Raw genomic sequence first — 14,181 nt, forward strand, 5'->3', positions numbered from 1 at the left:
AACATCTAAGTGACTTGACTGAATGTGGACTAATGTGAGAAAGTAGTTAGGAAACGGGGGCTTCATAGGAAAAATAAGTAAGGCCAACATTTAAGCAGGTACTGTGGGCCAGGTGCTGTGACAGGGGCTATTGCATTCCAGTAACACGCCAGTCCTGAGGCAGACATTATCATCTCCATTGCAACAGATAAGGAAGCTGCCTCTTGTGGACTTGCCACCCTCACAGAACTCCCATGACCTTTCTGTGAATCTAAGGTGCTCTTTTCACAGGCTGTAACGAAGATCACACTAGGCAAATAGGACCTCTGGGGAGAAAAAAAGCAACTGGGGGAGAGAAAATACACCTTAGTCTGTCAAATCAGAGAACACTGTTAGCTTATGCTTCACCTCAACCTGGTTAACTCGTATCCTCTTTTCTATGACTAGGACAGAACACAAGCATACATACTTGCAAAATGATTGAGGAATCTATCTTCTCTTCCAAAGATGTCCGACGGCTTTATGATAATGGCTTCCGGAAAGGCATCTCTCACTTCCTTCTCTCCAACAGCCTAAACAAGCAACCAAACAAAGCAGAGTTCTGAGAGGAGAGAACAAAGCTCGAATTCCTTCTACTATTAGGACGTTACTGGTATTTCAAAGGTCAGTTTCTGCAGATTACGGTATGATTCATAAAGGTCAGTTACCCAGAATTTTTGTTTTTAAATAATACACAAAAATGTCCTGCCTCATATGGCTCTTGTTGGGTTCCTTCCCGTATTTATTCTAGGAAAGCTTAGGCTGAAGAAGAAAGGAGAAAAATCAGAGTAGAACTTTTCTAGCTTCCATTTTTCTTTCTACTTACAGGTCCTCTAGTTTGTGTCAACAATCTAGCAGCCTGCCAGAGAAAGGATAGCGTGGTGGGAGGCCACGATATGGAAGTGGCAGCACACATACATACCCAGAGGAGTCGGGGAGGGGCCAGGAACCTCCCGAACCTCAACACCTTTGCCTATCATCTATCTCCTCCTAGACAAGGCCTCTTTCAATGCAGGTATCAGCACCGAGTCCAGCCTTCCTCTCCACCTGCATGACTCCTGTGAGTGACCTATATGTCCAGGTAGGCTTGAACCTCTCAGTTTCTTGAGCTTCTCAATTCCAATGACCTCCTCTTCTCTCCACTTCTGCCCCTCTCAACTCATTCAGGCCACAGTCCATATCAACAACTACAAGTGCCTGTCTTCTGAAACACTAACTGAAGACATCCTGCTCTCAGATGGCAACCTCCCATACCTCCAGGTGCTTCATTCATCTCTTCCTGAGATATCTGGCCTTCACCTGAATTCTCAGGCGTTCTAGCCCTCTGATGCTGCTTTCCTACTCATCAAGCCCTCCTAACCTGCCTCAGATTAGATTCCATGGCCCAACTTTTTAATCACTCTCTTACCAATATTGTAAATTACCTTGTCCCTTTGTCTTGACTCCACCCACCAGGCAAAATCCCAATTCTGAAAGAACCCTGTTAGCCTCCTTTGAGCCATGCACTCCTCCTGCCTTCAGAGATGGAGGAAAATAAATCATAATCGGACAACTCAATAAAAAATAAAACCACCCCAATTTGATTAAAAAATGGGAAGAAGATCTGAATAGACATTTTTCCAAAGAAGACATACAGATGGCCAACATGTATAAAAAGGTGCCCAGAATCACTAATCATCAGGGAAATACAAATCAAAACCACAAATAGGTATCGCCTCACACCTATTAGCATGGCGATTATCAAAAAGACAAGAAATAACAAATGTTAGTGAGGATGTGGAGAAAAGGGGGCCCTTGTGCACTATTGGTGGAAATGTAAATTGGTGCAGCCACCGTGGAAAACAGCACGGGGGTTCCTCAAAAATTAAAAAATACAACTACCATATGATCCAGTGATGCCACTTCTGCTAATATGTCCAAAGGAAATGAAAATACTAAGTTGAAAAAATATCTGCATCCCCATGTTCACTGCAGCATTATTTACAACAGCCAAGACATGGAAGCAACCCAAGTGTCCATCGGGGGATGATGGATGAAAAAAATGTGATACACACACACACACACATACACACACACACACACACACACACACACACACACACACACACACACAGAATATTTTACTCAGCCATTAAAAAAGGAAACCTTGCCATTTGCAACAATATGGATGGACCTTGAGGACATTATGCTAAGCAAAATAGAGAAAGACAAATACCATATGATCTCACTTATACATGGAATAAAAAATAACAAAAAACAAACAAAAAGCCACCAAACTCTTAGATACAAAGAACAGATGGCCAGAGGCAGGGGATGAGGGTGGGTGAAATGAGTGAAGGTACAAGGTATAAGTGAAAGGAACAAACTTGGGAGTTACAAAATAAATAAGTCTCGGGATGTAACATAAAGCATGGCAACTATAGGTAAGGAAAATACTATTTCAAAGTTGCTAATCAAAGAGTAGATCTTAAAAGTTCTCATCTTGAGATAAAAAATCTTTGAATATGCGTGGTGATGTTAACCAGACTTATTGTGGAGATCATCTCTCAATATATACTTATGTCGAATCATTATGTTATATACCCAAAGTAATGTAATGTATGTTAATGACACCTGAATTTTAAAAAATCATAAACTGGTACCACTATACACTCATGTCACCCATTTTAACTGCATCTTCAACATTTCCCACAAGTAGTGCTTTCTTCTAATTAGGTATTGTCTCATGACAGTTTCAAACACTCTCTATCCTATTCAGATTCCTCCCTTACTTTTTTCTTCCTTCCAGTAACCAACTTCACCTTCTAATTCAAAGAAAATACAGCAGCAGACAAAAACCACCTCAAGTTCCCACCACAAAACCTACAATTCTCCTCCTTTCTTACCACACAGGGAAATGGCCCTGCCTCCCATGCTCCAGGGCTCACTTGCCCTTCCTCAGGAACCTGCCCAATTGACTCTCTCCTTTATCCTCAGTCTCTTAACCAGAACCTTCTCACCAGCACTTAAACAATGTCAAGGCCTTGAAAGAAAGAAAGAAAGAAAGAAAGAAAGAAAGAAAGAAAGAAAGAAAGAAAGAAAGAAAAGAAAAGAAAAGAAAAGAAAAGAAAAGAAAAGAAAAGAAAAGAAAAGGACAAAGATTCCCAACTCCACATGCTCCTCCAGCTGCCTGCCTCCCTCCATCCTCTTACCAAACCACTTACACATGCTGCCTGCCCTTCCAATCCCCACTGCCTCGGCTCCTGCTCACTCTCTGCTCACCTGTGCTCTGGATTCTGCCCTAACACCTGCGCCCAAACCATTCTTGGTCAGATCAGATGACTTCCATGTCCGCAGATCCAAGGTGACTTTCTAGTTCTCACCTCCCTTAGCTTCTCAATGGCGTTCGTAAGCAACTACTCTCTCCTTGCGACGGTCTTCCCTTGGCTTCCATGACCTTGTACTCTCCTGGTTTCCCCACCTCACCACATCTACTCCTTCTCAGCCTTTTTACTTGTTTGGGTTTTTACAGGTGTCTCCTTGTCTACCAAAGCACACTAATCATCGGTACTCCTCTGGGCCCGTCCAAAGTTCTCTCAATCTATGCTTCCTCACTAGGCAATCTTATTCCCAAACATTGCTTCAATTAACTGGTTTTGTATCTCCAAACCAGACCTCATTTCTGAGCTCTAGGATCATAAACCCCATTCCCCATTGTGACTTGGATGACTGACACATACCTGAAATGCGACCTGAGTACAAAACTAGATCATCCTCTTCCTTCTCTGTAAATATTCTATCTCAATCTTTGCTGCACAGTGGAACTCTCTAGGGAGACTTAAAAAATACCAAATACCCAAGGTCTATCCCCAGAGATTCTATTTTCTTTGGCCAGGGTGAAGCCTGGGCATCAGGATTTTTCAAAATTTCCTCAGTGATTCTAATGAGCAGCTACAACTAAGAACCACTGTCCAAAAGCCTTGTCCTTCTCAAGTGTTTCTCACCTTATTCAACAGCACCACCATCTGTCCAGTGGTGTAAGCTACAGGGCTGGGCATCTTGGAGTCTTCTCTCTGCCCCACCACTGACTCCAGTCCCAGCCCCTGCCCTTCCAAATAACCATGGATTCAGAGGATTCTGTGAATGCCAGGGGAGAGGCAGGCACAGAGTGCACACACCCATTCTCCTTCATCCATGCAGTATGAAAATGGTGAGGCTCAGATGTGCTGCTAGCCAGCTCTGTTTCTTACAGAAACAGAGCTTACACAAAAAGAAAGAGGTGAAAGAATCACAGAGAAACAAAGCTGAAACCCTGATGTACCTTGGCACCAATGTGGCTAAGCTTCCCTATCCCAATTGCTGGATTTTTCAGAAACATGGGGCCTTTAACATTGGGTTTTCGGATGCTAGCAATTAAATGCACCTGACTGATAGATGTCCTCTCTCCCCCATTATATGCTCTTATGGCACAGTTCGCTCTTATGGCACAGCTCTCTACTTTGCAACACCAGGCACAACTGGAGTTATTTTCCTCAGTGGACTAGAAATGAGATATGGGCTAAGACCAAGTCCGTTTTATTCACTACCGTATGCCTACTGCCTAATTCAATATGCAGCATGCAGTAGGTACTTAATAAATAATTTGTTCAATAAAAAAATGCAGTGGGTCAAAAAGCTGGAGCCATTGTCAAAGAACTCTGAGAACAGGTAATAAATGCTCTGTCTTTCTCTGAAGCCCCTTACCATAGTTCCCTGCAAACAGAGGGCACTTAACCAAATTGTCAGAACACAACACACACATATCACACACGTCAATCTAGTTCTGGATACAGAGAATCAGAAGCCCCTTTTAATTCTGGAAATGTCAGTGAGAAACCCTTCTCACTTAACTCATGTTTCAAAGGGGCCAAGAAACTCTGGCTCTGTGAACCACTTCCCAGGTCAACTTGTCACTTACCTTATTTCTCAGATATCTAGAAGAGCTTTTAATATCAGCATTCAGATGTGAAACATGAATGAATTTTTCAACTCCAGCTTCCTTGGACACTTGAGCAATTGCTTGGGGAATCTTCACAAAAACATCCTCAAAATCAAAGTTTCTGAAAGAAAGAAAGAAAAAAGGAGGATCAGTTAAGAACACTTGACTCAGGATTTCAAAGTTTTCTGTGATAAACTGGTTTTCCATACTATTGCTGGAATTCATAACAGTTAAACTTTTATTATTTATTTATTTTTAATTTGTGTGTGTGTGTGTGAGAGAGACAGAGAGAGAGAGAGAATGAGTGAGGGAAGGGCAGAAGGAGGGAGAGTGGGGGGGAGAGGGAGAGGGGGAGAGAAAGGGAGGGAGGAAGGGAGGGAGGGAGGGGGGAGAGGGGAGAGGGGGAGAGGGAGGGAGGGAGGGGGAGAGAGAGAGAGAGAGAGAGAGAGAGAGAGAGAATATGAATCTCAAACAGACTCCATACGTAGCATGGAACCCAACATGGGGCTAGATCCCATGACCCTAAGATCATGACCTGAGCTGAAATCAGGAATCAGACATTCAACCAACTGAGCCATCCAGGCACCCTCATAATAGTTAAATGTTTATTTATTTTTTTTTTTAATTTTTTTTTAACGTTTATTTATTTTTTTGGGACAGAGAGAGACAGAACATGAACGGGGGAGGGGCAGAGAGAGAGGGAGACACAGAATCAGAAACAGGCTCCAGGCTCTGAGCCATCAGCCCAGAGCCCAACGTGGGGCTCGAACTCACAGACCGCGAGATCGTGACCTGGCTGAAGTCGGCCGCTTAACCGACTGCGCCACCCAGGCGCCCCAATAGTTAAATGTTTAAATGGCAATGATTTAACCCAAAATCAAAATATGTATGTAAGAAAAAATATATATATGTATATAGTATATATGTATTTTTTTTTAACTTTACTGCTCGCTGTCATTACTGTACATAATTTAAACCTCACCATAAGTTATAAATCAGCACACATAATATTCTCTGTCCTCAAGGAATCCCAAGGCTGAGACCCTTTAAGGGTATCTGGCTGCAGTGGTTGGGTAGGGAGGGGGGAAGTGTTGGGAGCTAAAAAGGAACCACTTCTTATGCTTGGGCCTTCTTATCCTTTTCCCTCGGGGAAAAAAAAAAGAAACTAAAAAATCAGTCACCAATTTAATACAATAACGTTAACATTACATAATAAGATTAATACTTACTCTGTACAAGGCACTTCTATAAGTCACTACAGGAGATATAAAGTCAAAAAAACCCTGTAAGTAATCAAAGAACTTAAAAATATGTGCTAAGGCAGACACAGATAATCACACTTAATAAATATTAAGAAAATGGTGTGAACAAAGTGTTGCGGAACTGTGAGATTAAAACACTATTTGTTGATGAACAACCCACACAAAAGGTAAAAAGAACTGTTCAAACCAATATTCATGTTATCTTTAACAGTGTGAACAGATCTAGAACACTGTTTACACAAGAAAAACCAATGTTCAGTTTGACGAACAGCAGGATAGGCAAAATCCTCCTACCTAATCCATCCCAGCTGGACAAATCCAAACACAGCATCAGTAATTCATGAACAACCGGTGGTTCCGTCAAGTTGATGACACCAACCATACTAACACAATCTCTATTAGCTTTTTATGGGTAACATATCACATTGCTTACATACCAGACTTACCGCCGACTAAACCTCTTGAAAGGGTGTTATTGGGTATATAAACGGGTGTTCAATATTAATGCTTAATGATGGACTAATAAAAAATGTGACAACTACAATGCCTGACAGTAGAAGGTACCCAGTGAATGTCTACTGAAACTTAAGTCATCACATGCAAAGAAAAAACAAGAGACATCCAGATGGTTACAGACACATGAAAAAATGCTCAACCTTGCTCATCATCAGGGAAATACAAATCAAAACCATAATTACTGCCTCATCCCTGTCAGATGGCTAACATTAACAACTCAGGAAACAACAGATGTTGGCGACGACGTGGAGAAAGGGGCACCCTCTTACACTGCAAGTGGGAATGCAAAGTGGCCACTCTGGAAAACAGTATAGAGGTTCCTCAAAAAATTAAAAATAGAATTAGCCTACGACCCAGCAACTCACTACAAAGTATTTATCCAAAGGATACAAAAATGCTGATTCAAAGGGGCACATGCACCCCCAATGTTTATAGCAACACTATCAACAACAGCCAAATGCAGAAAGAGCTCATGTGTCCATCAACTGATGAATAGATAAAGAGGGTGTGTGCATGTGTGTGTGTACACACACACACACACACACACACACACACACACACACACACACAATGGAATATTACTTGGCAATCAAAAACAATGAAATCTTGCCATTTGCAGCAACGTGGATGAAACTGGAGTATATATTATGCTAAATGAAATAAATCAGTCAGAGAAAAATAAATATTGTATGATTTCACTCATATGTGGAATTTAAGAAATAAAACAAATGAACATAGGGGAAGAGAAGAAAAAATAAGATAAAAACAGAGAGGGAGATAAACTGTAAAAGACTCTTAAATACAGAGAACAAACAGAGTGGCTGGAGGGGAGGCGGTGTGGGGGATGGACTAAATGGATGAAGGACATTAAGAAGGGCACTTGTCGGGATGAGCACTGGGTGTTGTATGGAAGTGATGAATCACTAAATTCTGCCCCTGAAACCAATAGTACACTGTATGTTAACTAACTTGAATTTGAATTTAAAAAAAAGAAAAGAAAAAGAAAAATCAAGCCAAAGACTTACTTGGTTTCCCATTCTCGCCCAACAAGATTAATGACCACATTGCTGTGCTTCACTGCTCTTCGGATAGAATCTTTGTCCTTGCCATTCCATTCCTAGAAAAACAGTAGCCGGTCAGATGAAAACATAAGGGGTCTCCCCTGGCACGTTTCAAAATAGGCCATCTGATATAGTCAGAATTTAGTACCATTTTATATAGGCTCCATTTATTACAACAAAAACGGTCATGAGGTCTGAACTCCTTGCTGATTCTCTAGCTCTCCTGGAGACAAATAGGTCAAAGAACATCTATTTCATTCAGGTAATGAAATGACAGAATTGGAAAAGACAATATTCATTTCTAGTGGGGCATATCCATTTTTGGCCACCCAACTGTCCCCAGCAAGTTTGTAAGGGATTCTAGTTACCAAATCTCCCTTCCTGAAACACAGCCAAAGACCAAGGATTATTTGGGAGGAAAATGGACTTTCCCTTTTGGTGGCAACCAGTTACAGACTAAAGACAGGAGGACTATCTCCTAAAGGCTAATGTTAAAATGGGAGCCTTCGTGACTATTTTCTTATTTCAACTCTTTCCTCTTCACAATCCCAGATCTAGTCATTTCTACTTCAAAGACATGTCAAGCGCACTCGGGGAGGTGTGACCTGCCCCAAAGTGCAGGCTGAGCCCATGGCAGATTTTCGTGTAGAACTAAAGTTCTGAGTGATTCAGACTATAGTCAGACTGACGATTCGGGTCCAAAATAGAAACCGGGGATGAAATAACCCCTAGCAAAGGTACAGCATTTTCTACATTAAAATGAAATTGGATTTTTTAAGCATTTGAGTGGGAAATAATAAGCAGTAAGAAGTTTCTTAGGGTCAAATGCTAAGGTGTACGTAAGAGTGAGTGGGGAGGGAGGTGAGGGGGGAAGTTAGCAGAAGGGGGTGCACTAACATCCCTGTGCAATTTAGAAAAGAGAGCCATGGCTACAGAAATCCGATTCCAGAGCAAAAGATGAAGCTCTCAGAAGGAGGAAGTAGTTATAAGCGAAGAAGTGCGGGGGAGGGGGGAGGGAACAAGAGAAGTGTAGAGTAATAGCTGTGGAGTCAGACAGGAATGCAAATTCCATTTGCCTTTTTATAAACTGTACAAATTCTCCAACCTCCATGTAAAATTTGAAAATAAAAAATAAAAAATTTGAAAATACAACCTACCTCATGTGTTTGTTATGAAGATTATGTAAAAGAGACATAAAATCTGCTGCACGGTGTGTGACATACCCAACAAAAACAGCAGTTCTACACATACAGAGCTGAAACTTTTTTAGAAAAGATGGCAAAGGGAGAAGAAAAAGAATCCAAGAAGATTCACAGTGGAAGAGATTGGTGCATAACTGCATGAAAGGCCCAAGAGGGATGCCTGGAGAGAAAGAACTAAAAGGAAACCAAATTCCCAGGGATGAGGCCCAGGGAGCGCACTCAGGTTAGCAAACCAAGTGGCCATTAAGACAGAAGTTTCCAATGGAGACCAAAGCAGGGAAATCAGGGCTCCACACCCAGTATGGTCCATCCTTCTCAAAAATAAACAACAGTGAAGTCTCCCATTTTACCTTTCCTGTACTTCCCCTTTTGTAAACATTATTACATTCAAAGTTATATGTTTAGTCTCCATACTCTCTTTTAAGACTGAGAGCTCCCTGTGGTCTTACTCATCAAAGCTTAAATACCTGTGGTAAAAATGGAATATACATCATATGGCTCCATTCCAATGACTCTGCATGTGTAAGCCAGTCAAAGTGTTCACCTATTATTTGCGAAATACTTTAATTCTGAGGACTGACAAGGCGACCCATAATCTCAAGTCACAAAGAAACAGGAGAAAAGCTAAGCTCCTGTAACTGTAACACCATGAAGATTAAGATTTTAGAAAAGAAAAACACTTTATAGAAACAAGAAATTTCCAGTATAGTATTATACTTAGCTTGTGAACTTTCAGTAAAGAATAAATGAAAAGCTATTAAAAGTAAAAATGTAAGAGAGATCACAAATACTCTGAATGAATGTATCAGAGATCTTAAGGATGTTTACCAAATATTTTTTAAGAGGGGAAAGTGGATTTTGAGAAACTTAACAGAAGACCATGGGGGAGGGGAAGGGGAAAAAAAAGAGAGAGGGAGGGAGGCAAACCATAAGAGACTCTTAAATACTGAGAACTGAGGACAATAAATTATATTAATTAAAAAAAAGAGGGGGGGCGCCTGGGTGGCGCAGTCGGTTAAGCGTCCGACTTCAGCCAGGTCACGATCTCGCGGTCCGTGAGTTCGAGCCCCGCATCAGGCTCTGGGCTGATGGCTCAGAGCCTGGAGCCTGTTTCCGATTCTGTGTCTCCCTCTCTCTCTGCCCCTCCCCCGTTCATGCTCTGTCTCTCTCTGTCCCAAAAATAAACAAACGTTGGGAAAAAAAAATTTTTTTTAAATAAAAAAAAATAAAAAAAAAAAAAAAGAGGGGAAAGTGTGTAAATGGAAGAGCTCAACTCCATACAGGATGATAAACACAGGAAAATTTAGGCAGAAGAATAGGAGAGGAAGCACCCAGAGTGTTTCTCTATAGGGTAACTGTAGACATTGGGGCAACAGAGCTCTTTGTGGAAAGGGACTGCCTTGGGCACTGTATGCTACTTAGCATCCCTGGTCCCTAGCTAATAAATCAGTATGATCACCAGTCGTTGTGGCAACCATAAAGGCCCACACATTTCTAATCACAGCACTGAAGGGTCTCCCCTACCCTGTATCCCCTGCCTCGCCCCATAGGCAACCACTGGCCCAAAGAAAGAACCTTCAGATTAAAGAGTAACAACAGGGAAGGCACAGCAAGCAGTGTTCTAAGCTAAGTCTGTGCCAAGGAAGCAAGTCATAAAACACCGTATGTGTGATTTTCAGTCTACGGAAGCACTGTCCAACAGAAATATAACATAAGGCACATAGGCAATTCTGAATTTTCTACTCTCACATTTATTGTTATTAATTTTTTTTTTTTGAGAGAGAGAGAGAGTAAGAGAGAGAGAGAATATCTTAAGCAGGCTCCATTCCCAGCACAGGGGCCCAATGCGGGGCTCTATTTCATGACCTGGAAATCATGACCTGAGCCGAAATCAAGAGTTGAATGATTAACCAATTGAGCCACCCAGATACCTCTCCACTAGTCACATCTAAAATAGTAAAATGAGGGGCGCCTGGGTGGCTCAGTTGGTTAAGCATCCCAGCTTTGGCTCAGGTCACGATCTCACGGTCTGTGAGTTTGAGGCCCACGTTGGGCTCTATGCTGACAGCTGAGAGCCTGGAGAGTGCTTTGGATTCTGTGTGTGTGTCTCTTTCTCTCTATGCCTCTCCTCCACCCACACTCTGTCTCCGTCTCTGTCTCTCTCTCTCTCTCCCTTTCAAAAGTAAATCAACATTAAATTTTTTTTTTTTTTTAATTTTAGGGGCACCTGGCTGGCTCAGTTGCCTAAGCATCCAACTCTTGGTTTCGGTTCAGGTCATGATCTCATGGTTCAGTTCGTGGGTTCGAGCCCCACATCAGGCTCTGCGCGGACAGCTCAGAGCCTGCTTGGGATTCTCTCACTCTCTTTCTCTGCCTCTCCCCCCAAGCACACACATGTTCTCTCTCTCTGTCTCTCTCTCTCAAAATAAATAAATAAATATTTTAAAAACTTTTTTCTTAAAGAGTAAAATGAAACAGGCGAAATTCATTTTAATAATATACTTTATTTAACCAAATATACCCCTTATATTATTTTAATATTTAGTAAGTGTAAAAAATTATTCATGACTTATATTATTTTCTTTGTACTATGTCGTTGAAATTTGATTGTATTTTATACTTACATCACATCTGAATTAAGATTGGCCACATTTCAAGTGTTCAGTGGCCACATGTGGCTAATGGCTACCATAGTGGATGGCAGGGGCCTAGAGCAGGGATCAGCAAATTATGACCCATGGGCAAATCTAGCCTATAGTCTAACTTTGTAAATAAACTTTTATTAGAACACAGTCACTCCCATTCATTTATATTTTATCTATGGCTACTTTCAGGCAAAAGGGGAGAGCTGAGTAATCATGACAAAGACCCTATGACCTACAAAGGCTAAAATATTTACCAACTGGCTTTTTACAGAAAATGACATTTGCCAACTGCTAGATAAGAGTTTATAAGAATGAGGTAAATGGAGGATGCCCTTGGTTCACTCTGAGATGAAACTGCTGCTTTATTATACTGCCTCTCTCTCCTAAAAATGACCTCAGTACTTTACATCAGTCAACTCCAGTAATCAGCAATCAGTCACACAGACTCTTACCAGAAAGATAATCTGACCCAGGTCACCCATGGGACGAAGGTGCATGGTGTCATATGCTTCACACCGATAGGGTATGATCACCTGTGACCCCATACGTCCTAAAAAAGAACGGATTGAAACAAGGATCAATACTAACATAATATGAATACTTTATACAACAGTGAGTTGGTAAATATTTAAATTACAGCATGACAAGTAAATGGAAATCATGTTTCACAAAAACATATTTTGCCCTGCTAGAGATGCCATAACTTTTCAGAGACCCCTATTCCTGTTTCAACATCCTACAAAGGAAGAGTGATAATGCTTCCTAACATACAGCAGATCAAAATTACATAAATCCAAGATACAAGTAATTTGTAACACTGTTAAAGAAACATGGTTCATGGTTTTCATTAGGCAACCCTAATAAGTGGCACTGAGCATACTGAACTCAAGGAACTTTACTTACCAAGGCGGTTGACAACATATCGGCCCAAGAATCCCGTTGCTCCAAACACAGTGGCCACAACCCCACTGACTGAAGAACGCCCACCTTTCCCATGAGGTATGAGTGAATGATGAAGCTGGCGACGAGGCGGGCCATGAAACACAGCTACGGCTCTCGCAGTAATAGAAGAACCTTAAAGAAAACCCCAGAGTATAAAAAAGTGGCAAACGTTAATATAAAAGTGAGTATGAATAACCTCTTTTCCTAGAAACTTGTAACATTATTTTGCTATCAGTACTTCCAAATACTTAAGTTTAAAATGAACTTTTAAACTAAAAGTTATAATGTAAGTGCCCACAGCAATAATAAACACAAACAGCTGCAACAAAAAATCCATACGTCATAAGGAAATATATAAAAATTAGAAAGTACAGTTGATCCTTGAACAACATGGGTTTTAACTGCATGAGTCCACTTATATGAGGATTTGTTTTGATAAATATAGCACAGTACTATAAATGTATTTTCCCTTCCTTATGATTTTCTTTAATAGCATTTTCTTTTCTCTTGCTTACTTTATTGTAAAAACACAACATATAATACATACACATAAAACATACAAAATATGGTAATCAGTTCTTTACATTACCAGTGAGGCTTCTGGTAAACAGTAGTCTATTGGTGATTAAGTTTGGGGGGAGTCAAAAGTTATACATGAATTTTTTACTGCATGGGGAGGGGAGGGGGTCAGTGCCCCTAACTACTGCATTGTTCAAAGGTCAACTATAAACTCCCTGCCCTATGGGATACAATATACAATATATTGTGATACAATATTTAAGTCACATTAAAAAAATTAAACAGTTAAAAATTAAGAGAGTAGAAACCTCCACAGTGAAAGGCACTGAGAGAATGCAAGGAAGGGAGCAATAAATCAGATAATTATGAGGAAGTATTCCTGGATAAAGTAGGTTTGGGGGGCCTTTTTTTTTTTTCCAGTTTTACTGAGAATGAACTGACATACAGCCCTGTGTAAGTTCAAGGCATATGGCATGATGGTTTGATTTATATATATATATATATATATATATATATATATATATATATATATATAATGAAATGATTACACTAGGTTCAGCTGGCATCCACCAACTCATAGAGATCCAATAAAAATGAAAGAAGAAAAAAACAATTTTCTCCTTGCATTGAGAACTCTTAGCATGAACTATGTATCTTACAGCAGCATTAAATTTTCTATGTATCTTACAGCAGCATTAGCTAAAGTCACCATGTTGTACATTACATCCCGAGTACTTTTTTACGTTATAATGGTAGGCTTGTACCCTCTGACCACCTTCCTCCAATCCTCACTCCCACAACCCTTCACCTCCGGCCACCACAAGTCTGAGCTCTTTTTCTACGAGTTTGGGTTTTTTTTTTTTAATTCCACATATAAGTGAGATCACACAGTATACGTCTTTCTCTGTCTGACTTATTTCACTTTAGGATAATGCCTTTAGGGTCGATCCATATTGGAGCAGATGGTAGGATTTCCTCATTTTTTATGGCTGAATAATATTCCAGTGTGTGTGTGTGTGTGTGTGTGTGTGTGTGTGTGTGTGTGTATGTGTATATATA

The 14,181-nt window shown here is 40.6% G+C and overlaps 1 protein-coding gene across 1 annotated transcript in view; it reads right to left on the bottom strand.

Moving 5' to 3' along the window:
- NDUFA9 (NADH:ubiquinone oxidoreductase subunit A9) overlaps nucleotides 1–14,181 on the bottom strand; it is a 38,649-nt gene that overhangs the window by 18,068 nt on the left and 6,400 nt on the right. The window contains exons 2-6 of the mRNA XM_025930517.2: nucleotides 12,565–12,735; nucleotides 12,114–12,211; nucleotides 7,779–7,870; nucleotides 4,955–5,096; nucleotides 449–551 (exon numbers count right to left, since the gene is read on the bottom strand). Of these exons, the coding sequence (XP_025786302.1) occupies nucleotides 449–551; nucleotides 4,955–5,096; nucleotides 7,779–7,870; nucleotides 12,114–12,211; nucleotides 12,565–12,735 (606 nt within the window). The remainder of the gene's footprint in view (nucleotides 1–448; nucleotides 552–4,954; nucleotides 5,097–7,778; nucleotides 7,871–12,113; nucleotides 12,212–12,564; nucleotides 12,736–14,181) is intronic.

The sequence above is a fragment of the Puma concolor genome, chromosome B4 (genome assembly GCF_028749965.1).
Source record: "Puma concolor isolate L17-30 chromosome B4, mPumCon1.1.hap2, whole genome shotgun sequence".
NCBI classification, from domain to species: domain Eukaryota; kingdom Metazoa; phylum Chordata; class Mammalia; order Carnivora; family Felidae; genus Puma; species Puma concolor.